The 26,749-nt window shown below is 46.9% G+C and overlaps 2 protein-coding genes across 3 annotated transcripts in view; one reads left to right on the top strand and one right to left on the bottom strand.

Moving 5' to 3' along the window:
* The window catches only part of ANKMY2 (ankyrin repeat and MYND domain containing 2), a 42,623-nt gene extending 38,017 nt beyond the window's left edge, over positions 1–4,606 (top strand). The window contains exons 9-10 of the mRNA XM_075315727.1: positions 821–962; positions 4,059–4,606. Coding sequence (XP_075171842.1) covers positions 821–962; positions 4,059–4,222 — 306 coding nt within the window. The 3' untranslated portion in view covers positions 4,223–4,606. The remainder of the gene's footprint in view (positions 1–820; positions 963–4,058) is intronic.
* A 17,743-nt stretch (positions 4,607–22,349) lies between these two features.
* Positions 22,350–26,749, bottom strand: part of LRRC72 (leucine rich repeat containing 72) — a 59,062-nt gene continuing 54,662 nt past the window's right edge. For both annotated transcript variants that reach the window (XM_075316883.1, XM_075316884.1), the window contains 3 exons: positions 25,371–25,523; positions 25,158–25,188; positions 22,350–22,759 (listed from right to left, as the gene is read on the bottom strand). In XM_075316883.1, the coding sequence (XP_075172998.1) occupies positions 22,594–22,759; positions 25,158–25,188; positions 25,371–25,523 (350 nt within the window). In that variant the 3' untranslated portion in view covers positions 22,350–22,593. The remainder of the gene's footprint in view (positions 22,760–25,157; positions 25,189–25,370; positions 25,524–26,749) is intronic.

Genomic DNA, 26,749 nt, shown 5'->3' with positions numbered 1-26,749 from the left:
TATCCAATTGCATACATGGCCTAGATTTACTAACGGTTAGCTCAAGACCTCCTTTAATCCTTATTCTATTAGGAAAACATGGATGCTCACTTCCAAAAACAGCGCCACACCATAACCTTCATTCATTTCAGGAGAGCTGAACTGCAGTACCGGACACTGCCTGTGGTCGGATATGGAGCTGTTTTTCTTTTTTTTTTTTCTTGGTATTTCTATCTATTTTTCCCCAAAAAATCGCCACGCCTTTCTCTTCTGTGCAGCCCATGGACGGTTGTGGCATTGTCTTTGCACGTAAGCAGCTATGTTTTTGTAATGCTGGATCCCTGGACAATCCCTTTAATAAAGAGTCACCCTAACCCCAATATTAGACCGAGGCCATAGAAAATCTTGGGATTCCCAACTTGGATCGGTACCGGTCTCCTACCACCACCATCTATTTATGGAGGCTGTAATCCCCATAGGAATCATTGGGAGTGGGGGAGGGTGTTGCAATTCCAAATGTTATGTTCCATTGATCTATATGGGAGTCATAAAAGGAGCACTAGGGTCTCTTCATAAGTCCGATAAACTTAATTTTCCCAATAGAGGGTTACACCAGCTACTAGTTCCTTAGACAGACACAACCCCTTTAAGACAGGACTTCGAGGAAGCTTGCCCTTTGCTGCCATCTGCCTGTCTTACAGTGCAACTACCTCTTAAATTGCTGTGAGTGCAATGTCTTCTCCAAAACTGTTGTGGAACTACAACTCCCAGCAAGCTCTAGCAGAGAGATGATGAGACTTGACGCCACGCGTTTCAGGCCTCTCGTTTTTTCGTCCGCCAGGTAATCTACTGCGGCCAGACCTGTCAGAAGCTTCACTGGTTCACCCACAAGAAAGTCTGCAAAATCCTGAAGGAGAAGCGAGAAAAGCAACAGCTGGAGGCGTCCAAAGAGAAGAGGAGGCAGGAGAAAGTGGCCGAGAAAGGTCCGTGGGGAAAGACGATGAGCAGCTGAGGGTTTGTTACAATTGTATCCAGTTTAGCAAATCCTTTACCTACACTGATACATTGTAACAAACCTGTCAGCACAGGAGGGAATTTTACATTTCAGCTGTTTAGGTCAATCTGGATTGTCAATTATGGAGTTAATAGTACCAAAGCCTCTGCTGTGAGAAGTAAAAGGTCAGGATAGAAAGAAAACAGGTTTCCAGTGGTGAAAAAATCCACTCTATACATATAGACAGTGCTTTAAAGACGGTCTGCCACTTGCCTTAGCATGTATTTATTTTTACCAGGTCTAAATGCCGCTTTTCTCCTGAGTCCGGCGCTGTTTTTCTTTTGTTCCTGCTCCTCTCCCTTCCTGAGATATGGCTCCATCTTCCCTGTATACAAAATCTAGTCTTGTTAACAAAGGGGCGTGATCCTCAGTGCTTCTTACCATATATGGGTGTCTTTATGAGGGCCACACACCCCATGGCTAACAAGACAAGAATTAGAGAAAAACGGGTCATATCTCAGGGAGCGGAGAGGCGCAGGAAAAAAAATAAAATATCGCCGGATTCAGGAGAACAGCGGCGCTTACACCAGATTAAATTATTACATATTTTGTGGCAGGGAACAGGATCTATTTAAAGGGATGTTTACAATGGTGTGCAATTAGGATCCACATATTACCATAATTCTATGTTGCAGAGGTCTTTCAGGTGAAGACCCCATGAGATGGGAAAAAGGGGTCTGTCTCTCTCAACCTCCGCGATCACGTGTGATCACTTGGGTTAGCTGAGGTTATACGCTTTTCCCTGCAGTGACCTCTACAGGTAACATAAGGAATTACATCCTGGTCATTCAATTGAAACGTACGGACAATCATCGTGAGGGCTTTGCTAAAATAGTGAGGAATTGTCATCTTTGATGTCCAGGTGCCCTAATAGGAAATATTAAAAGTGGAAGACCCTTTTAAACATTCATTAAAGACCAACAGAATCATAATTTTTTTTTTTCAAAGTTTGGACCCCACTAATCGTTACGTTACGACATATCCCTTTAAATCCCGCTCCTTTATGTAGTGGCTTTTGTGCGGTGCCCTCCTCCCGTCGTATCACGATTCCTTTTCTTGGCGCAGCAGCGTGAGCAGCGCTCAGCGTCTCCCATCATCACACAGCTCTGATCCTCGTCTCTATTTTTCCCGACATTGTAAGAACAAGATTGTGCGATGGCTTCTTAGCGGGAGAAGTCTTTGTAGCTGCCGCTTAACAGCTGAGAAAGGAGGACAGCAGGAACTCCTCATTGTCCTCCATTACCCGGAGATACGGAGGATAATTGCCTCCAGCCTCGTAAAGAACGACGGGAATTATCCGGGTCTTACACAAAGCTGTCATTATATTATATACGTCTGTGGACGAATAGCTGGGAAAGAAGGGGAAAGTGTCACTGTCTGAGCTGAATATTCATCTGTTGTAGATTTATTAATAATAATAATAATAATGACGGAGAAATAATCTCTCCTTATATAATACCGCACAATGGAGCAAAGAATTATATTCAATTTATCCTGGGAGCAGCAACGTACATATATATATACACTAAAAATGTTTAAGCTTCTTCACAATATTATAATACCGCCCTATGTACAAGAATATAACTACTATAATACTGCCCCCTATATACAAGTATATAACTACTATAATACTGCTCCTATGTACAAGAATATAACTACTATAATACTGCCTCTATGTACAAGAATATAACTACTATAATACTGCCCCCTATATACAAGTATATAACTACTATAAAACTGCTCCTATGTATAAGAATATAACTACTATAATACTTCTCCCCTATGTACAAGAATATAACTATTATACTACTGCCCCTATATACAAAAATATAACTACTATGATACTGCTCCTATGTACAAGAATATAACTACTATAATACTGCCCCTATATACAAGAATATAACTACCATAATACTGCCCCTATATACAAAAATATAACTACTATAATACTGCTCCTATGTATAAGAATATAACTACTATAATACTGCCCCCTATATACAAAAATATAACTACTATGATACTGCTCCTATGTACAAGAATATAACTACTATAATACTGCCCCTATATACAAGAATATAACTACCATAATACTGCCCCTATATACAAAAATATAACTACTATAATACTGCTCCTATGTATAAGAATATGACTACTATAATACTACCTCTATGTACAAGAATATAACTACTATAATACTGTCCCCTTTGTACAAGAATATAACTACCATAATACTGCCCCTATATACAAAAATATAACTACTATAATACTGCTCCTATGTATAAGAATATAACTACTATAATACTGCTCCTATGTACAAGAATATAACTACTATAATACTGCCCCTATGTACAAGAATATAACTACTATAATACTGTCCCCTATGTACAAGAATATAACTACTATAATACTGCTCCTATGTACAAGAATATAACTACTATAATACTGCTCCCTATGTACAAGAATATGACTACTATAATACTGCCCCTATGTACAAGAATATGACTACTATAATACTGCTCCTATGTACAAGAATATAACTACTATAATACTGCTCCTATGTACAAGAATATAACTACTATAATACTGCTCCTATGTACAAGAATATAACTACTATAATACTGCTCCTATGTACAAGAATATGACTACTATAATACTGCTCCTATGTACAAGAATATAACTACTATAATACTGCCCCTATGTACAAGAATATGACTACTATAATACTGCCCCTATGTACAAGAATATGACTACTATAATACTGCTCCTATGTACAAGAATATAACTACTATAATACTGCTCCTATGTACAAGAATATAACTACTATAATACTGCCCCCTATGTACAAGAATATAACTACTATAATACTGTCACTATGTACAAGAATATAACTATAATAATGCTGCCATCCCAGTTATATCCACATGGTGGCGCACATTACTGCGTGTTACTGTTGTTGCGCTGCAGATTTTTACACCTTCTAATTGGAATCAGATATAATCTTAACATTATTTTATTTTTTTTCCAGAGCTGAAATCTGCTGATTTACAGGAGGAGGATAAGGAGGACAGTGAAGCTTCCAAATTAAGAGAGTCCGACTCTCCCACAGAAGAGACTGTGACTTCTGCGACCTCAAAAGAAACCCCAATTGATCCAATCCATCCGGACGCACAGGGGGGAGCCGAACAATGATCGGACCACTGCTCGCCTGTGACGCTCTACAGTGTGGACATGGAAACTTACATCCTGCTGCTGTAGAACTACAAGTCCCAGCTCGACAAGAGGGAAGGACGTTTAGCAGCATTGTGAAAACTGACCAAAGTGTGACCACCTGCTGCGGCACCAGATCTGCTCATTCCACCGCCACCCCCTATCTAATAAGGGACCGTACCCCCACACCGATGCATGTCTGTTCCTGGGAAATCTGGGTGATGATTAATAGAAGTGCAATTTCTTTCCCTGCATTAGTTATCACTTAGATTTCCTAGACTTGTGAATGGCCGCTGCACCTGATAATACCGCAATATGGTTACAGGAAGAGCCTGCAGCAAAACTAGTCAGTTACCATTAAATGGGGTTTCTCCCCCCCCCCCCCCACCCCCCCCCCCCCCCCCCCCTCCCCCCCACTAAAAACCAGAAGGGTCATTTAACAGATTGATGAGGTCCAGATACTGCACTGATTGATGGGTTTGCAGCTCTGGACCTGATCTGATTGGGTTTGCAGCTCTGGATACTCTGCAACTGATTGATGGGTTTGCAGCTCTGGATACTGCACTGATACTGCACTGATGTGTTTGCAGCTCTGATACTGGCAGCTCTGATACTGCATGATGGGTTTGCAGCTCTGGATACTGCACTGATGATGGGTTTGCAGCTCTGGATACTGCACTGATTGATGGGTTTGCAGCTCTGGATACTGCACTGATTGATGGGTTTGCATCTCCGGATACTGCACTGATTGATGGGTTTGCAGCTCTGGATACTGCACTGATGATGGGTTTGCAGCTCTGGATACTGCACTGATTGATGGGTTTGCATCTCCGGATACTGCACTGATTGATGGGTTTGTAGCTCTAGATACTGCACTGATGATGGGTTTGCAGCTCTGGATACTGCACTGATTGATGCGTTTGCAGCTCTGGATACTGCACTGATTGATGGGTTTGTAGCTCTGGATACTGCACTGATTGATGGGTTTGCAGCTCTGGATACTGCACTGATTGATGGGTTTGTAGCTCTAGATACTGCACTGATGATGCGTTTGCAGCTCTAGATACTGCACTGATTGATGGGTTTGTAGCTCTGGATACTGCACTCATGGGTTTTCAGCTCTGGATACTGGACTGATTGATGGGTTTGCAGCTCTGGATACTGGACTGATTGATGGGTTTGCAGCTCTGGATACTGCACTGATTGATGGGTTTGCAGCTCTGGATACTGCACTGATTGATGGGTTTGTAGCTCTGGATACTGTACTGATTGGGTTTGTAGCTCTGGATGCTGCACTCATGGGTTTGCAGCTCTGGATGCTGCACTGATTGATGGGTGTGCAGCTCTGGATACTGCACTGATTGATGGGTTTGAAGCTCTGGATGCTGCTCTGATTGATGGGTTTGCAGCTCTGGATACTGCACTCATGGGTTTTCAGCTCTGGATACTGCACTGATTGATGGGTTTGCAGCTCTGGATACTGCACTGATTGATGGGTTTGTAGCTCTAGATACTGCACTGATGATGGGTTTGCAGCTCTGGATACTGCACTGATTGATGGGTTTGCAGCTCTAGATACTGCACTGATGATGCGTTTGCAGCTCTAGATACTGCACTGATTGATGGGTTTGCAGCTCTGGATGCTGCACTGATTGATGGGTTTGTAGCTCTGGATACTGCACTGATTGATGGGTTTGTAGCTCTGGATACTGCACTCATGGGTTTTCAGCTCTGGATACTGGACTGATTGATGGGTTTGCAGCTCTGGATACTGGACTGATTGATGGGTTTGCAGCTCTGGATACTGCACTGATTGATGGGTTTGCAGCTCTGGATACTGCACTGATTGATGGGTTTGTAGCTCTGGATACTGCACTGATTGATGGGTTTGCAGCTCTGGATGCTGCACTGATTGATGGGTTTGTAGCTCTGGATGCTGCACTCATGGGTTTGCAGCTCTGGATACTGCACTGATGATGGGTTTGCAGCTCTGGATACTGCACTGATTGATGGGTTTGCAGCTCTGGATGCTGCACTGATTGATGGGTTTGCAGCTCTGGATGCTGCACTGATTGATGGGTTTGCAGCTCTGGATACTGCACTGATTGATGGGTTTGCAGCTCTGGATACTGCACTGATTGATGCGTTTGCAGCTCTAGATACTGCACTGATTGATGGGTTTGCAGCTCTGGATGCTGCACTGATTGATGGGTTTGTAGCTCTGGATACTGCACTGAATGATGGGTTTGTAGCTCTGGATACTGCACTCATGGGTTTTCAGCTCTGGATACTGGACTGATTGATGGGTTTGCAGCTCTGGATACCGGACTAATTGATGGGTTTGCAGCTCTGGATGCTGCACTCATGGGTTTGCAGCTCTGGATGCTGCACTGATTGATGGGTGTGCAGCTCTGGATACTGCACTGATTGATGGGTTTGCAGCTCTGGATGCTGCACTGATTGATGGGTTTGCAGCTCTGGATGCTGCACTGATTGATGGGTTTGCAGCTCTAGATACTGCACTGATTGATGGGTTTGCACCTCTGAATACTGCACTGATTGATGGGTTTGCAGCTCTAGATACTGCACTGATGATGGGTTTGCATCTCCGGATACTGCACTGATGATGGGTTTGCAGCTCTGGATACTGCACTGATTGATGCGTTTGCAGCTCTAGATACTGCACTGATTGATGGGTTTGCAGCTCTGGATGCTGCACTGATTGATGGGTTTGTAGCTCTGGATACTGCACTGAATGATGGGTTTGTAGCTCTGGATACTGCACTCATGGGTTTTCAGCTCTGGATACTGGACTGATTGATGGGTTTGCAGCTCTGGATACTGGACTGATTGGGTTTGCAGCTCTGGATACTGGACTGATTGATGGGTTTGCAGCTCTGGATACTGCACTGATTGATGGGTTTGCAGCTCTGGATACTGCACTCATGGGTTTTCAGCTCTGGATGCTGCACTGATTGATGGGTTTGCAGCTCTGGATACTGCACTGATTGATGGGTTTGCAGCTCTGGATACTTCACTGATTGATGGGGTCAAAGTGCACTGGAATGATCACAGCACCGTACATCTAGTAGTGGCCATGAGCGGTACTGCAGCCTCTCAGGGCGACCCCACAATGTATGGAGTGTGGCTCCTTTTGCTGGGGGTGTCAGGAGTAAGGCTATGTGTCCACGGTAGAATGTTGCTGCGGATTTTTCTGCATGAAATTCCGCGGCTTTCCCGCAAAATCCGCACCTTTTCAAAGGTGCGGATTTGCCGCGGATTTTGGTGCGGATTATTTTTTTTTTTTTTTTCCCCCAATTCTGAAGCCAAAATCCGGATCAAAATCCGCAACAATAATTGACATGTTGCAGATTTTTCCGGATCAAAATCCGCGGTAAATCCGCCACGGAAAAATCCGCAGCATGGGCACAGCATTTCCAAAAAGCCATAGAAATGGCTGGGAAGTGCCGCTGCTGCAGATTTTCGGGAAATCCGCGGCTTTTCCGCGAGAAATCCGCGGCAAAATCCACGCATTTTCCGCAGCGTGGGCACATAGCCTAAGTTCCCCCCCCCCCCCATACTACTGCTAAAGATAGGTCAATATCGACGTCCTGGAAAGCGCCATTAAAGGGATATTTTAGACTATTTTTGATGTGAATCCTTCTGATATTGGACGTCAACAAAGTGGGGAATTGAATAGAGCGGCTGGTTGCACATATTCCTTCCCTTACGGTACCGCAGAACATAGCGGTGCGCTCCGCTCCTGCGGATAGGTGACCGGCGGGGATTACGAGAAAATCACTTAAATAAATGCTACTTTTCTCTATCTCTTGGTGATGATCAGTTGATTAATTAGACGGAGCTCTCCCATCGTCTCCCAGTTTCCTCAATGACCAATCCTCTGAATTCCATTTGGCGGGTTTACATTGTGACAACCAGTGTGGGAGCTGTAATGGTGGCCATACTAGTTGTCAGGCTTGGCCTGTACCCCCCGTGTCGGAGGTTACACCCAGGTCGTGTCCTGCCAGAGCTGAATTTACTGTCCCTCCAGTCCTGGGCTTCTACTTCTTAAAGGGGATCTCCACCTTTACCCAACTTTCATTTCTATCCAGATGAAGTTGAGTTACAAAAAGCTGAGCCACTTTCTGACTTCATTCCACTACACCTCTGCTGGCTTCAGAGCTGAAATCCGCCAGCAATACTTTATTATCCCCATTGAGATTCTGGAAGTGTAAATATACTTCTATTGCTTGCTGTCAGTGAATGGAAACATTCTACTTTCTATCCAGAGAGCTCTTCTCACAGCTGAGCGTTTGTTACAGTGTATCCAGTCTGGACAATGGTTTGTTACAATGTATCAGTCCTATGAGGTGTGTACTGCTGATGTGCTGCTCACAGAGCACTGTAACAAACCCTCAGCTGTGTGCAGCATTAGACCTCTACATGTAAAGAATGATTGCATTCAATGACTGCAAGCAGAGATGTTAAAGGTGGTGATTAAATAAAGTCAGATCTCTTCTTGCTCCTCTTTTGTGTTCGTTGACCCCATCCTTTCATGGTCTGCGATGGATGTGACGGGAATACCCCTTTAAGGGTTTATTTTCTGTGTCCCCCCTGATTGAACTTCCAGCGATCAGTTGTAATGTACTATTTTCCCTACAGCACCACCCGCAGGAGAAAAGCAGAATTACACTTTTTCCATTGAAGCCAATGGGAAAGGCCGTGTCCTCCATAGAGAGAATTTCCGTAGCTGCTCTACGCTTTGGTTATCTACAAAACTCTAAAGCCGCCCCTACACCTCCCTACACGTAGCCGCCCCTACCCCTCCCCACACGTAGCCGCCCCTACCCCTCCCCACACGTAGCCGCCCCTACCCCTCCCCACACGTAGCCGCCCCTACCCCTCCCCACACGTAGCCGCCCCTACCCCTCCCCACACGTAGCCGCCCCTACCCCTCCCTACACGTAGCCGCCCCTACCCCTCCCCACACGTAGCCGCCCCTACCCCTCCCCACACGTAGCCGCCCCTACCCCTCCCCACACGTAGCCGCCCCTACCCCACCCTACACGTAGCCGCCCCTACCCCTCCCCACACGTAGCCGCCCCTACCCCTCCCCACACGTAGCCGCCCCTACCCCTCCCCACACGTAGCCGCCCCTACCCCTCCCCACACGTAGCCGCCCCTACCCCTCCCCACACGTAGCCGCCCCTACCCCTCCCCACACGTAGCCGCCCCTACCCCTCCCCACACGTAGCCGCCCCTACCCCTCCCCACACGTAGCCGCCCCTACCCTTCCCCACACGTAGCCGCCCCTACCCTTCCCCACACGTAGCCGCCCCTACCCCTCCCCACACGTAGCCGCCCCTACCCCTCCCCACACGTAGCCGCCCCTACCCCTCCCTACACGTAGCCGCCCCTACCCCTCCCCACACGTAGCCGCCCCTACACCTCCCCACACGTAGCCGCCCCTACCCCTCCCTACACGTAGCCGCCCCTACCCCTCCCTACACGTAGCCGCCCCTACCCCTCCCTACACGTAGCCGCCCCTACCCCTCCCCACACGTGGGTGGCTGACAACTGTTCCCAATGATCCTTCGTATACATATAGGTTACATACTTGCCCAGTGAAATGCCCACTGCTCCTCGGGTGGTTCTTATAGCAGAAATGGTAAAGACACGATTTATCAGTCCCCTGAACGCTGCAGCCAATCACCGTATTTAGCTATGACTTTAAGTGATGTTAAAGTCGATGATTGGCTGCAGTGGTCAGGTGTCTAATAGCTGGGACTTCCCGTGTTGTAGCGGCGACACATTGGGGGACTCAAAGGGTGAGGTTTTTTTTGTTTTCTCAATTTAAAACATCTTCCCCCCCCCCCCCCCCCCTTCAAATTGTGTATATTCCAAGACACTCCCCGTTTAGGCTATGCGGACACTGCAGCTTTGTTTCTTCAGCAAAAAGCGCACCCTCTGGCGGAAAAACGCATCAAAAAACGCATGCGCTTTTGCCGCGTTTCGGTGCATTTTTGCCCATGCGTTTTTTTTAGTATATTCAATGTAAAAACACAGAAAAGATGTGACGCGCTGCTGTTTTTTTCTGCAACCAAAACTGCAATGAAAAAAGAAGCAACGTGCGCACAGTCTTTCCGAAACCTCATAGACTTTGCTGCGGAAGGTAATGCATGCAATTTAAGACAACAAACTCCACCCACAAACGGGGCAAAAATGCAGTGTGCGCACAGGGCCTAAAAGGGCTTTTCCCATGTTCTGTCATCCGGAGCACACTACTCCACCTGACTTTCTCCTTGCTGGGGGATGGGGGAGGTGTGCGCTCCTGATGATTGACAGTTCAGACCATGGCATGCTTGAGTTGCCTGTCTGCTACGCTCAGCAATGCATGGGACTACACCATCTGGCCAGACTTGCAGCAGCACTTACAAGCTTTATAACAAAGAGCTTGTAAGTGCTGCACCCCAAAGTTACCGGCCAATGTTGAAAGACCGCTAAAGTGGCTGGTAACCTTGGAAACGATAAGTAGATTATGAAATAAAAAATTTCTGTTTTTTAAAACAAACAGCTTTGTAATTTACTCCCCAGTAAAAATATTCTCAACAAACCCTTCACAATTGTGCCTTATTAAAAAGGTGAGAAAATCCCAGGTCCCCAGCAGTAAGAGCCTGATTCATCATCTGAATCATCTTTTCTTCGGCGCTCCATTGGGAGACCCAGACGATTGGGTGTATAGCACTGCCTCCGGAGGCCACACAAAGCAATTACACCAAAAAGTGTAAGGCCCCTCCCCTTCTGGCTATACACCCCCAGTGGGATCACTGGCTCACCAGTTTTCTGCTTTGTGCGAAGGAGGTCAGACATCCACGCATAGCTCCACTGTTTAGTCAGCAGTAGCTGCTGACTATATCGGATGGAAGAAAAGAGGGCCCATACTAGGGCCCCCAGCATGCTCCCTTCTCACCCCACTGGTGGTTTGTAAGGTTGAGGTACCCATTGCGGGTACGGAGGCTGGAGCCCACATGCTGTTTTCCTTCCCCATCCCCCTGAGGGGCTCTGAGGAAGTGGGATCTTACCGGCCACCAAGCCCTGAGGCCGGGCTCCATCCACAGACCCATAGAACCTGCTGGATGTGGAGCGGGAGTGCCGTTCAGGGACAAGGCCCTGCAACTTTCAGGTACTCTGTGTCCCCGTATGGCAGGCCACGCACACCCCAGACTTGCTGGGTGTGCTAGTGCGCCGGGGACTGTAGCGCTGTGCGCTGGGCTTATAGTCCCCGCAGATTACTGGGGGACTTTATGTGTGTGGATCGCCGCGCCGACCGCCCCTGGAGCGGCGGCGCAGCTGCGACTTGTAGTGCGCCGGGGACGCGCCGACCGCGCTTTTACGGCGGCGGCGCTTCTAACTTTAGTCCCCGGTTTACTGCGGCCTAGCTCCGCTTCGTTAACGCCCCCCACCCTGTCAATCAGGGTAGGGGAGAGACGTTGTTCAATCGGCAGCGCCGAGGGCTGGAGCACGATTTACATGCTCCAGCCCTCTCACTGAGCACAGTAGGACACAGGCTTCGCGCTTTTTCTCTGTGCACGCCCTAGGCCCGCCCCCAGGCTTGCAGCTCCCCAGGACGCCGGCAGCCATTATACACATGCAGTCTGGCTGGAGAACGGACGCAGGCTCTGAGGGACCCAGGCTAGGGGTTTCTGGCGACCACACACCCGCGCTAAGCGGGCGGTAAGCAGCACATACGTGCGGCCCCACTAGTGCCACAGTGTTATATTTGTGTACTGCACTGTAAGGTCGCTTCTTGGCTGTACACCCTATATGCTTTGAGGAGACAACAGCATGTCATCCGCAAAACGCAAGGGTGCCAAGGCACGGGCTCTATACACTGCTTGTACAGCATGTGGGGCTAATCTACCAGCAGGCTCCAACGACTCTCATTGTGTGCAATGTTCAGTCCCAGTGGCACTTCGTCAGCCAGAGCCTATGGTGGTAGTGGCCCAGGCAGAGACGCCTGTGAACCCTACCAGGGTGACGGGGACAGAATTTGCAGTCTTTGCTGATAAAATGTCTGTGACTATGACAAAAATCCTGGAGACCTTGCAGTCCAGGCCAGTTGCTCAGACCATGGACACCGCTGTGTCTATGTTCCCCGGCCCCCCTCAGCTGGAATTAATCCGTAATTCAAGGGGGTCCCAGGCATCACAGGCTGAGGGCTCTGACTCCGATGACAGTCCCAGTCCGCCTAAGCGAGCTCGCTGGGAGAGACCCTCCACGTCATCACGCGGATCAGGGTCTCAGCGAGAAGGGTCTCTATATGATGGCTCAGAGGTGGGTGATCAGGAGTCTTGTCCTGACGCCGCACTCAATTTGGATACGCCAGATGGTGACGCCATGGTAAATGACCTTATAGCGGCCATCAATAGGCTGTTGGATATTTCTCCCCCAGCCCCTTCAGCAGAGGAGGCAGCTGCACAGCAGGAGAAATTCCATTTCCTGTATCCCAAGCGTAAATTGAGTACTTTTCTGGACCACTCTGACTTCAGAGAATCCATCCAGAAACACAATACTTATCCGGACAAGCGTTTTTCTAAACGCCTTAAGGATACACGTTATCCTTTTCCCCCTGACGTGGTCAAACGCTGGACCCAGTGTCCAAAAGTGGACCCTCCAATATCCAGACTTGCAGCTAGATCCATAGTTGCAGTGGAGGATGGGGCTTCACTTAAAGATGCCAATGACAGACAGATGGACCTTTGGTTGAAATCTGTCTATGAAGCTATCGGCGCGTCGTTTGCTCCAGCATTCGCGGCCGTGTGGGCACTCCAAGCTATTTCAGCTGGTCTGGCACAGGTGGACTCTCTCATACGTCCAGCAGTGCCGCAAGTGGCGTCCCTAACTACGCAAATGTCTGCGTTTGCGACCTACGCTATCAATGCGGTACTGGACTCTACGAGCCGTACCTCAATGGCATCCGCCAACTCTGTAGTTTTGCGCAGAGCCTTGTGGTTAAAGGAATGGAAAGCAGATTCTGCTTCTAAAAAATGTTTAACCAGCTTGCCATTATCTGGAGACAGACTGTTTGGTGAGCAATTGGCGGAAATCATTAAACAGTCCAAAGGTAAGGACTCCTCCTTACCCCAGCCCAGATCAAGCAAACCTCCACAGAGGAAGTGGCAGTCAAAGTTTCGGTCCTTTCGAGGCTCGGGCAAGCCCCAATTCTCCTCGTCCAAAGGGACTCAGAAAGAGCAAAGGAGCTCTGATTCCTGGCGGGCTCACTCACGCCCCAAGAAAGCAACCGGAGGTACCGCTTCCAAGGCGGCTGCCTCATGACTTTCGGCCGCCTCCCTCCGCATCCTCGGTCGGTGGCAGGCTCTCCCGCTTTTGCGACATTTGGCTGCCACAGGTCAAAGACCGGTGGGTAACAGACATTTTGTCTCACGGGTACAGGATAGAGTTCAGTTCTCATCCTCCGCCTCGGTTCTTCAGAACTTCCCCACATCCCGACCGAGCAGATGCCCTTCTGCAGGCGGTGAATTCTCTAAGAGCAGAAGGAGTGGTGGTCCCTGTTCCTCTTCAGGAACGAGGTCAAGGTTTTTACTCCAATCTCTTTGTGGTGCCAAAAAAGGACGGCTCATTCCGTCCTGTTCTGGACCTAAAACTGCTCAACAAGCATGTGAACGCCAGGCGGTTCCAGATGGAATCCCTCCGCTCAGTCATTGCCTCAATGTCTCAAGGAGATTTCCTAGCATCAATAGACATCAAGGATGCTTATCTCCACGTGCCGATTGCTACAGAGCACCAACGCTTTCTACGCTTCGTGATAGGAGACGACCATCTTCAGTTCGTAGCTCTGCCATTTGGTCTGGCGACAGCCCCACGGGTGTTCACCAAGATCATGGCGGCAGTGGTAGCAGTCTTGCACTCTCAGGGACACTCTGTGATCCCTTACTTGGACGATCTACTGGTCAAGGCACCCTCTCAAGAGGCATGCCAACTCAGCTTGACTGTTGCACTGGAGACTCTCCAGACGTTCGGGTGGATCATCAACTTCTCAAAGTCAAATCTGTCACCGACCCAATCACTAACGTATCTTGGCATGGAGTTTCATACTCTCTCAGCGATAGTGAAGCTTCCGCTGGACAAGCAGCGGTCTCTACAGACTGGGGTGCAGGCTCTCCTTCAAAGTCAGTCGCACTCCTTAAGACGCCTCATGCACTTCCTCGGGAAGATGGTGGCGGCAATGGAGGCGGTTCCGTTTGCGCAGTTTCATCTGCGCCCACTTCAATGGGACATTCTCCGCCAATGGGACGGGAAGTCAAAATCCCTGGACAGGAAAGTCTCCCTTTCCCAGACGGCCAAGGACTCTCTGCAGTGGTGGCTTCTTCCCACCTCATTATCACAGGGAAGATCCTTCCTACCACCGTCTTGGGCGGTGGTCACGACAGACGCGAGTCTGTCAGGGTGGGGAGCAGTTTTTCTCCACCACAGGGCTCAGGGTACGTGGACTCAGCAGGAGTCCACCCTTCAGATCAATGTTCTGGAAATCAGAGCAGTGTATCTTGCCCTACTAGCCTTCCAGCAGTGGCTGGAAGGAAGGCAGATCCGAATTCAGTCGGACAACTCCACAGCGGTGGCATACATCAACCACCAAGGGGGGACACGCAGTCGGCAAGCCTTCCAGGAAGTCCGGCGGATTCTGATGTGGGTGGAAGCCACGGCCTCCACCATATCCGCAGTTCACATCCCCGGCGTAGAAAACTGGGAAGCAGACTTCCTCAGTCGCCAGGGCATGGACGCAGGGGAATGGTCCCTTCACCCAGACGTGTTTCAGGAAATCTGTCGCCGATGGGGAAGGCCGGACGTCGACCTTATGGCGTCCCGGCACAACAACAAGGTCCCAACCTTCATGGCACGGTCTCGCGATCAAAGAGCGCTGGCGGCAGACGCCCTAGTGCAAGATTGGTCGCAGTTCCGGCTCCCTTATGTGTTTCCTCCTCTGGCACTCTTGCCCAGAGTGCTACGCAAGATCAGATCCGATTGCAGCCGCGTCATACTCGTCGCCCCAGACTGGCCGAGGAGGGCGTGGTATCCGGATCTGTGGCAGCTCACGGTCGGCCAACCGTGGGCACTACCAGACCGACCAGACTTACTGTCCCAAGGGCCGTTTTTCCATCGGAATTCTGCGGCCCTGAACCTGACTGTGTGGCCATTGAGTCCTGGATCCTAGCGTCTTCAGGATTATCCCAAGGGGTCGTTGCCACCATGAGACAGGCTAGGAAGCCCACGTCCGCTAAGATCTACCACAGAACGTGGAGGATATTCTTATCCTGGTGCTCTGCTCAGGGAGTGTCCCCCTGGCCATTTGCATTGCCTACCTTTCTTTCTTTCCTGCAATCTGGGTTAGAAAAAGGTTTGTCGCTCGGCTCCCTTAAAGGTCAGGTCTCGGCTCTATCCGTCTTTTTTCAGAGGCGTTTGGCACGCCTTCCTAAGGTGCGCACGTTCCTACAGGGGGTTTGCCATATCGTACCCCCGTACAAGCGGCCGTTAGATCCATGGGATCTGAACAGGGTACTAGTTGCCCTCCAGAAGCCGCCCTTCGAGCCTCTGAGGGAGGTTTCACTTTCTAGACTATCACAGAAAGTGGCTTTTCTAGTAGCGATCACATCTCTTCGGAGAGTGTCTGAGCTAGCAGCACTATCATCCAAGGCTCCCTTCCTGGTCTTCCACCAGGACAAGGTAGTGCTGCGCCCCATTCAGGAGTTTCTCCCGAAGGTGGTATCCTCTTTTCATCTTAATCAGGATATCTCTTTGCCTTCGTTTTGTCCTCATGCAGTTCATCGGTATGAGAAGGATTTACATTTGTTGGATCTGGTGAGAGCACTCAGAATCTACATTTCCCGCACGGCGCCCTTGCGCCGTTCGGATGCACTCTTTGTCCTTGTCGCTGGTAAGCGCAAAGGGTCGCAGGCTTCCAAGGCCACCCTGGCTCGATGGATCAAAGAACCAATTCTTGAAGCCTACCATTCTGCTGGGCTTCCGGTTCCATCAGGGCTGAAGGCCCATTCTACCAGAGCCGTGGGTGCGTCCTGGGCATTGCGACACCAGGCTACGGCTCAACAGGTGTGCCAGGCAGCTACCTGGTCGAGTCTGCACACTTTCACCAAACATTATCAGGTGCATACCTATGCTTCGGCGAACGCCAGCCTAGGTAGAAGGGACCTGCAGGCGGCAGTTGCCTCCCCGTAGGGGAGGGCTGTCTTGCAGCTCTAACATGAGGTATTCTTTACCCACCCAGGGACAGCTTTTGGACGTCCCAATCGTCTGGGTCTCCCAATGGAGCGCCGAAGAAGAAGGGAATTTTGTTACTTACCGTAAATTCCTTTTCTTCTAGCTCCTATTGGGAGACCCAGCACCCGCCCTGTTGTCCTTCGGGATTTTTGGTTGTTTTTCGGGTACACATGTTGTTCATGTTGAACGGTTTTCAGTTCTCCGACGTTACTTCGGAGTGAATTTGTTTAAACCAGTTATTGGCTTTCCTCCTTCTTGCTTTTGCACTAAAACTGGTGAGCCAGTGATCCCACTGGGGGTGTATAGCCAGAAGGGGAGGGGCCTTACACTTTTTGGTGTAATTGCTTTGTGTGGCCTCCGGAGGCAGTGCTATACACCCAATCGTCTGGGTCTCCCAATAGGAGCTAGAAGAAAAGGAATTTACGGTAAGTAACAAAATTCCCTTCTTTTTTTTTTTTTAAGCCACTTTTTTATTATCTTGTCTTAGTTTCTGATGTTTGCGCCAAATTCGTCAAAATGTTACAGCCGAATTCATAAATTCTACGCAAAATAAAAAAAAATACTATTTATTTTTGTCCTTTTATTTTGAGCAAAACTAAAAATGTTGAATGCAAAGCTAACATTTATGCAAAAATTTGTGGCGTACTATTTTTGCACAAAATGTGTTTTTTTTTTTTTTGTTTTGTTGTTTTAGCCCCTTCACCCCTGGGGGATTCTCCATCTCTGTTATTTTTTTCCTACCCTTCTTCCTAGAGCGATAACTTTTTTTTTTTTTTTTCCTGTCAATATAACCATATGAGGGCTTGTTTTTTGCGGGATGAGTTGTACTTTTGAATGGCACCATTTACCCCATATTTTACTGGAAAACAGGGAAAAAAATTCCAAGTGCGATAAAATTGCAAAAAAAGTGCAATTTCACTTTTTTTTTTTTTTTATTCACCATGTTCACTATATGGTAAATATGACCTGACATTATGATTCTTCAGGTCAGTGCGAGTTTGTAGACACCAGACATCTATAGGTTTACTCTTATCTAAATGGTGGAAAAAAATTCAGACATTTGTGAAAACAAAAGAATTGCGTTTTTGTCTCCATTTTCTGAGGCCTGTAACGTTCTCATTTTTCAGGATCTGGGGCTCAGTGGCAGCTTATATTTTGCGTCTTGAGCCGATGTTAATTCTACCATTTTTGTGTGGATGCGGTTTTGATCTCCTGTTATTGCATTTTATTGCAATGTTGCAGCAGCAAAAAAACCCGTAATCCTGATGTTTTGATTTTTAATCTCGCTACGCTGTGTACTGATCAGATTAATTGGCTTTATATTTTGATAGAGCCGGCATTACTGAACGCGGCGATACCAAATATGTGTATTTTGGGTTTTTTAGTTTGTTTTTTTTTTCAATAAGGCAAAAGTGGGGCGATTTTAACTTTTTTCTTTTTTAATTATTTTATTTTTTTAAACTTTTTTTTTGTGTTTATTGATTTTACCACTTTTTATAACTGTACTGTCTAATTGCTTCTCCTTATCAGAGCGATGCTTCAGCATCAACATCAGCTGCAGAATCGCTCAGTACAGCAAAAATGCTGCGCTCCTGTGAGCGCAGCGCTCTGTCGGCATTCACGGAAAACATCATGGCAGCGACGGGTCATCATCTGTCTAAACAACCTATTGACGCACTGTTATCACATCATGGCACCGCCAATGGCGTCTGGAAACGGCACGATCTTGTCGGAGTGCATAAGATCGCTCTGTCAGAGTTGGACAGTGCGATCTAAGGGGTTAACAGGCAAGGGTGGATCTCCGATCTGCTGATGTTGGCTGTTCAGATTTTTTATTATTTATTTATAGCGCACCATTAATTCCATGGTGCTGTACATGAGAAGGGGGTTACAGATCAGCAGACATGTGCGGGGAAACGTGTGTTGCCGTACAAGACCATATCAGAAGGCGGGAGGGGGACCTAGGACGTATATACAGTGTGTCCACCCATATCCTGTATACACCGCACCTATATACAGTGTGCCCACCCATATCCTGTATACACCACACCTAATATACAGTGTGCCCACCCATATCCTGTATACACCGCACCTATATACAGCGTGTCCACCCATCTCCTGTATACACCGCACCTATATACAGTGTGCCCACCCATATCCTGTATACACCACACCTAATATACAGTGTGCCCACCCATATCCTGTATACACCGCACCTATATACAGCGTGTCCACCCATCTCCTGTATACACCGCACCTATATACAGCGTGTCCACCCATCTCCTGTATACACCGCACCTAATATACAGCGTGTCCACCCATCTCCTGTATACACCGCACCTATATAGAGTGTGTCCACCCATCTCCTGTATACACCGCACCTATATAGAGTGTGTCCACCCATCTCCTGTATACACCGCACCTATATAGAGTGTGTCCACCCATCTCCTGTATACACCGCACCTATATAGAGTGTGTCCACCCATCTCCTGTATACACCGCACCTATATAGAGTGTGTCCACCCATCTCCTGTATACACCGCACCTATATAGTGTGTCCACCCATATCCTGTATACACCGCACCTATATACAGTGTGTCCACCCATATCCTGTATACACCGCACCTATATACAGTGTGTCCACCCATATCCTGTATACACCGCACCTATATAGAGCGTGTCCACCCATCTCCTGCATACACCGCACCTATATAGAGCGTGTCCACCCATCTCCTGCATACACCGCACCTATATAGAGCGTGTCCACCCATCTCCTGCATACACCGCACCTATATACAGCGTGTCCACCGCCATTAACTTGAGAACGGCGGCAGCTATAGGCATGGAAGTGGTGTCTAGGTATAGTAAAGTAGCCATGTGCTACACACTGAAACTACCTATAGCGCCACCTGGTGGAGAACAATGGAGTTAGCATTTTTATCTCAAAAACGGAACGAGATAGAGAAAAAAAGTGAATTACAAAGTTGTAGGGCATCATCAATTCAATACGAATCGCACCTTGCATACAGAAATGCTACGATTAGAACGTGTAAACCTCACAAGGCTGCGGACGTGAAGCGATACCTCATGGAGACCTTCCTACAAGTCATTGGGTATGGTGGCTGTGTGGAGTGGCCTCCGCTCACCTGACCTGACCCCATTGGACTTCTTTCTGTGAGGTCACATCACACAGCAGGTGTATGCGACCCCTCCACCAACATTGCAGGACCTACGACCACGTATCACAGATGCTTGTGCCAACGTGTTACCTACCATATTGCACAGCGTGCAGCCAGATACAGTATGCTGTGCAGAGCCCAGATGTGCATTGCAGCAAGATACAGTATGCTGTGCAGAGCCCAGATGTGCATTGCAGCAAGATACAGTATGCTGTGCAGAGGCCAGATGTGCATTGCAGCGAGATACAGTATGCTGTGCAGAGGCCAGATGTGCATTGCAGCAAGATACAGTATGCTGTGCAGAGTGCAGATATGCATTGCAGCAAGATACAGTATGCTGTGCAGAGTCCAGATGTGCATTGCAGCAAGATACAGTATGCTGTGCAGAGGCCAGATGTGCATTGCAGCAAGATACAGTATGCTGTGCAGAGGCCAGATGTGCATTGCAGCTGACGGGGGACACTAATGAGCGCCATATGCGTGACCAGCATTCAATGTTTTGGGGGGGGGTCATGGGTTTCATATCATAGCATTTCTGTATGCAAGGTGTCGATTCGTATTAAATTGATGATGCCCTACAACTTTGTAATTCACTTTTTTTTTTCTCTAGTTCAGTTTTCAAGATAATGCTAACTTCGTTGTTTTCCACCAGGTGGCACTATAGGTGGTTTCATTGCGTAGTGCATGGCTACTTTACTATACCTAGACACCACTTCTATGCATATAGCTGCCGCCGTTCTCAAGTTAATGGCGGTGGACAGGATATGGGTGGGCACACTGTATACGTCCAAGGTCGTTAAGGGGTTACAGTTGAAAATGAATGAATCTGATGTAGAAATCTGCACTACAAAAACCACTTCCACAATGAAAAAAAAAATACAGACTTCAAAATAGGCAAAACTTTGAAGAATTTTGCACTAAACAAAGAAAAAAAAATGCCTCAAAATAAAAAGACAAAAAGTAGGTGCAAATGCAATAATGAATGGGGCTGGAACTGGTAAAGATCCCTGCAGCGCCACCGCTGGAGTAATGAAGCATTACACTAGGCCCATTCATATATCCGGACTGTCTCGTGATGCTCTTTACAGGTGTTGACCCCTCTGGTCAAGGGACGATTTTTCAGTACAGAGGACCCCAACCTTCTATTAAATCAGAATTAGCCCCCAAAAAAGGGTGTATGAAAACTGGTATGCAAATCTAGACATGCCCTTTAAGGGAAGATCTTCACATATAATTAAAAAGATGTCACTCAACTCTGTGGATAAGTAATTTTTGGCTAATTGATTGGTGACAATGAAAAGTGATCGGCTTCTTGATGTCAATGAAGGTCGAGGAGAAGGCGCAACTCAAGCTGGAAAAGGTAAGAAGACGACGACGGCCTATGGTAGTCACAAAACTCACAACTGAGGACCCAAACAGAAGACCAGAAGATCTGAAGGAGCCGGAGAAAACCGCCATATGGTCACGAGGAGGCACAACCGCCCTGACACCTCACCCTAACATTCTGCACTGTCTCCAGCTTTCCTCTCAATGACGACATGTTTTGGATCATGCACAACAGATGTTCTGTGCGGGTTACGTAAATGTTTTTGTCCGTTAGGATCAGGTAGACGTGAGGCCGCTCTTCCAAGAAGGTTACAGGGAAAAAGCCGAAACTAAAGCAATGTCACAATGTTCAGCGGGAAACGTTTGATTTGTTGATAGAATGTAAAACCTGTTTATCATCTCTACAAACTGATGTGTGTGAGCCTGTCGTGTATAGCGGTATAATCCAGAGACCACGGAGGGAAAACAGCTACAGCCAGAATATGTACACCTCATACCGGGGTGACTGCAGAGAACAGGACTGCATCTACAAGGTCTTATCATGGGCATAGCGGCAGTATTATAGTAGTTATATTCTTGTACATAGGGGCAGCATTATAGTAGTTATATTCTTGTACATAGGGGCAGTATTATAGTAGTTATATTCTTGTACATAGGGGCAGTATTATAGTAGTTATATTCTTGTACATAGGAGGCAGTATTATAGTAGTTATATTCCTGTACATAGGGGCAGTATTATAGTAGTTATATTCTTGTACATAGGGGCAGTATTATAGTAATTATATTCTTATACATAGGAGCAGTATTATAGTAGTTATATTCTTGTACATAGGGGCAGTATTATAGTAGTTATATTCTTGTACATAGGGGCAGTATTATAGTATTTTCTTGTACATAGGAGCAGTATTATAGTAGTTATATTCTTGTACATAGGGGCAGTATTATAGTAGTTTATATTCTTGTACATAGGAGCAGTATTATAGTATTTTCTTGTACATAGGAGCAGTATTATAGTTATATTCTTGTACATAGGGGGCAGTATTATAGTAGTTATATTCTTGTACATAGGGGCAGTATTATAGTTATATTCTTGTACATAGGGGGCAGTATTATAGTATTTTCTTGTACATAGTGTATGGTATTAGTTATTTTTTACAGTATAGCAGGCAGTGCTTACGTAATATGTATTTTGTTAAATAAAGTAAATAGGTGAGATACAATATGAGGGATTCCAGTGATAAATGCTGTTCATATAACACATTTTAAAAAGTTGGACATGATATTATACACATAGAAGACAATATGCTTTATTTCTTTCATATGTCACATTGCATTGTTATTGGAGTTGCTCTTTAATATATAAATATATAACAGTTTTCAGTATAAATAGTGTAATATTGGCTCCAGATATGATTGCATTTATCAGCAGGTTACTGGCTTTTTAGTATGTAACAATGGGGCATAGCTGATATTTTCTGCAGTCGTCAGGCCTCAGCAACCTTGAAAGTGAATACCTTCTTCTCCCACTTTTTTTTCCTCTTTATTAATCTGTCATCATCGAAACGTGACAGTGATTAACTGAGCTGTGGCCAGAGACGTCTCCTCCAAGCGTTTAAGTTTGGATACAGGGATTTTATTCCAATCAAAGATAGTAAATTGCATAATGGATCTCCGATAACCTCTTAGGTCAACGTTATCATCAAGAGAAATACCATCATTCCTAAAGGGAAGAAAGATTTCATAATTTCTTATATGATAATGTGTAATTTGCAACATTTAAGACATATTATGATCTTGCAATCACCACTAGGGGGAACTCTCTGTATACAGAAATACATGATAAGATCCTGTCTGCAGTCACCACTAGGGGGAGCTCCCTGTATACAGAGATACATGATAAGATCCTGTCTGCAGTCACCACTAGGGGGAGCTCCCTGTATACAGAGATACATGATAAGATCCTGTCTGCAGCCACCACTAGGGGGAGCTCCCTGTATACAGAGATACATGATAAGATCCTGTCTGCAGTCACCACTAGGGGAAGCTCCCTGTATACAGAGATACATGATAAGATCCTGTCTGCAGTCACCACTAGGGGAAGCTCCCTGTATACAGAGATACATGATAAGATCCTGTCTGCAGCCACCACTAGGGGGAGCTCCCTGTATACAGAGATACATGATAAGATCCTGTCTGCAGCCACCACTAGGGGGAGCTCCCTGTATACAGAGATACATGATAAGATCCTGTCTGCTGCCACCACTAGGGGGAGCTCCCTGTATACAGAGATACATGATAAGATCCTGTCTGCAGCCACCACTAGGGGGAGCTCCCTGTATACAGAGATACATGATAAGATCCTGTCTGCAGCCACCACTAGGGGGAGCTCCCTGTATACAGAGATACATGATAAGATCCTGTCTGCAGCCACCACTAGGGGGTGCTCCCTGTATACAGAGATACATGATAAGATCCTGTCTGCAGTCACCACTAGGGGGAGCTCCCTGTATACAGAGATACATGATAAGATCCTGTCTGCAGACACCACTAGGGGGAGCTCCCTGTATACAGAGATACATAAGATACTGTCTGCAGCCACCACTAGGGGGAGCTCCCTGTATACAGAGATACATGATAAGATCCTGTCTGCAGTCACCACTAGGGGAAGCTCCCTGTATACAGAGATACATGATAAGATACTGTCTGCAGCCACCACTAGGGGGAGCTCCCTGTATACAGAGATACATGATAAGATCCTGTCTGCAGTCACCACTAGGGGAAGCTCCCTGTATACAGAGATACATGATAAGATCCTGTCTGCAGTCACCACTAGGGGAAGCTCCCTGTATACAGAGATACATGATAAGATCCTGTCTGCAGACACCACTAGGGGGAGCTCCCTGTATACAGAGATACATGATAAGATACTGTCTGCAGCCACCACTAGGGGGAGCTCCCTGTATACAGAGATACATGATAAGATCTTGTCTGCAGCCACCACTAGGGGGAGCTCCCTGTATACAGAGATACATGATAAGATCCTGTCTGCAGCCACCACTAGGGGGAGCTCCCTGTATAAAGAGATACATGATAAGATCCTGTCTGCAGTCACCACTAGGGGGAGCTCCCTGTATAAAGAGATACATGATAAGAGCCTGTCTGTAGCCACCACTAGGGGGAGCTCCCTGTATACAGAGATACATGATAAGATCCTGTCTGCAGCCACCACTAGGGGGAAGCTCCCTGTATACAGAGATACATAAGATCCTGCTTACAGCCACCACTAGAGGGAGCTCCCTGTATACAGAGATACATGATAAGATCCTGTCTGCAGCCACCACTAGGGGGAGCTCCCTGTATACAGAGATACATGATAAGATCCTGTCTGCAGCCACCACTAGGGGGAGCTCCCTGTATACAGAGATACATAAGATCCTGTCTGCAGTCACCACTAGGGGGAGCTCCCTGTATACAGAGATACATGATAAGATCCTGTCTGCAGCCACCACTAGGGGGAGCTCCCTGTATACAGAGATACATGATAAGATCCTGTCTGCAGCCACCACTAGGGGGAGCTCCCTGTATACAGAGATACATAAGATCCTGTCTGCAGTCACCACTAGGGGGAGCTCCCTGTATACAGAGATACATGATAAGATCCTGTCTGCAGCCACCACTAGGGGGAGCTCCCTGTATACAGAGATACATGATAAGATCCTGTCTGCAGCCACCACTAGGGGGAGCCCCCTGTATACAGAGATACATGATAAGATCCTGTCTGCAGTCACCACTAGGGGGAGCTCCCTGTATACAGAGATACATGATAAGATCCTGTCTGCAGCCACCACTAGGGGGAGCTTCCTGTATACAGAGATACATGATAAGATCCTGTCTGCAGTCACCACTAGGGGGAGCTCCCTGTATACAGAGATACATGATAAGATCCTGTCTGCAGTCACCACTAGGGGGAGCTCCCTGTATACAGAGATACATGATAAGATCCTGTCTGCAGCCACCACTAGGGGGAGCTGCCTGTATACAGAGATACATGATACGATTCTATGTACAGTCAATATAAATCTGACATTAGGGAGTAATAATTCTTTTTTCTTCCTTACCTGGGTGTATGACTTGTAAAGACACGATTTTCTGCAAAGATAAACAGGAAATCAAATATGAAAATATTTTTAATAAATTTTTGCGCCTAAAATGTTTGTGCAGGATAGTAACTATCTTTCTGTTGTTTCGGCTACAGCTCTGTGTGTGGCCGGGGCACAGACCGGCGGCCGTGTAGTTGAGGGGTTTTGGCCCGTGGCGTTTGGATCACTCACTGTACGATCCGTGGCCTGTGGAGCTGCGCGCTGCAGTCGCCCTTCTGCCCAGGACCGAATCTGTCCTCCTTCCAAATCCCAGCGACTGAACGACCGCCGTCCTGTGCGGATTAAAGAGCTGGAAAGCTTCTTCTCTTTCCTTCTGTGTCACATCTGCAGAAAAGACATCCAGCCTCCATTAATGCCATCTATCACCTATCAACAGGGGATATATAAAGTCTACACACCCCTGTTAAAATTCCCGGTCTTTATCATGTAAATACATCCTACAAAGAAGAAAAACTTTCAGAACTTTTTTCCACCTTTAATTTTGCCTATAATCTGCGGAAATCCATTGAAATTATATTGAGGGGGAAAATAAAAGTAAAATATTGTGTTTGCATAAGTGTAAGCACCCTATTATAATTGTGTTCAGAATCAGCCAATCACATTTCCCCTCATGTTACGTAATAGTCAGCGCTCGGCCGCCGTCATTTACACAAGGATTCTGATTAACCCCAGAGAAGGTTTCATGTTTTAGGAGGATTTTCTCGACATTTTCTTAGTTCCATTTTACAGTAAAATCCATGATCCATAAACAGCTGACAACACAGCAAAGGGATCTCATTGTTTAAGGTTATCAAGCATCACAAGGGCAGAAAAATATTTCCAAGGCACCAGATACCATGGACACTGTGCAGACATCATCAATAAGTGGCTTAAATTAGGCGCAACACTGACATTACTTAGAACTGGACGTCCCTCAACAATTGATGAAAAGGCATGAAGACAGCTGGTGCAGGAGGCTACCAGCAACAATAAAGGAGCTGCAGGCGTTTCTAGCAAGCCCTGATTGTGTCCTGTATGTGAAAGGGAATCTTCCATATTTTTGCTATGTCTAGCCTCTAGGGAAGTGTGTCAAGACGGAAGCCTTTTCTTCCAGGAAAAAATATCAAAAGCTTGACTATGTTTTGCCAATACCTTCACCAAGTCTTCCAAAACCATGTGAGAATTGTGTAATGGCTGATTGGATCAAGGAAATACCTTTTTGGCCAAAATTCCAAAATGTGCAAAACTAACACTGCACATCACGGGAAAATCACCATACACACAGTGAAGTATGGTGGAGGCAGCATTGTTTTTTTTGGGGGCTGTTTTTCAGCAGCTGGAACTGAGGCTTTAGTAAAAGTGAAGGGAATTGTTAACAGAACCAAATTCAATTGTGAATCAAAACATTCCAGCTGCTGATAAAAAGCTGAAGGAAAACAGGAAATTTTACTTGGAACTTGAAGGAGATGCCCCACGCAACCGGACAGACGGGAAGCTACCACAAGGAGGAGTGAGCAAAGGTCGACGATTCTAGATGGGTCGAGTGATAGACTCCAACAACCCCCCCCCCA

This window comes from Anomaloglossus baeobatrachus, chromosome 6 (genome assembly GCF_048569485.1).
Source record: "Anomaloglossus baeobatrachus isolate aAnoBae1 chromosome 6, aAnoBae1.hap1, whole genome shotgun sequence".
Taxonomy (NCBI): domain Eukaryota; kingdom Metazoa; phylum Chordata; class Amphibia; order Anura; family Aromobatidae; genus Anomaloglossus; species Anomaloglossus baeobatrachus.
The sequence above is the reverse complement of the archived record's forward strand: the minus strand, read 5'-3'. Positions and strand labels throughout refer to the sequence as shown.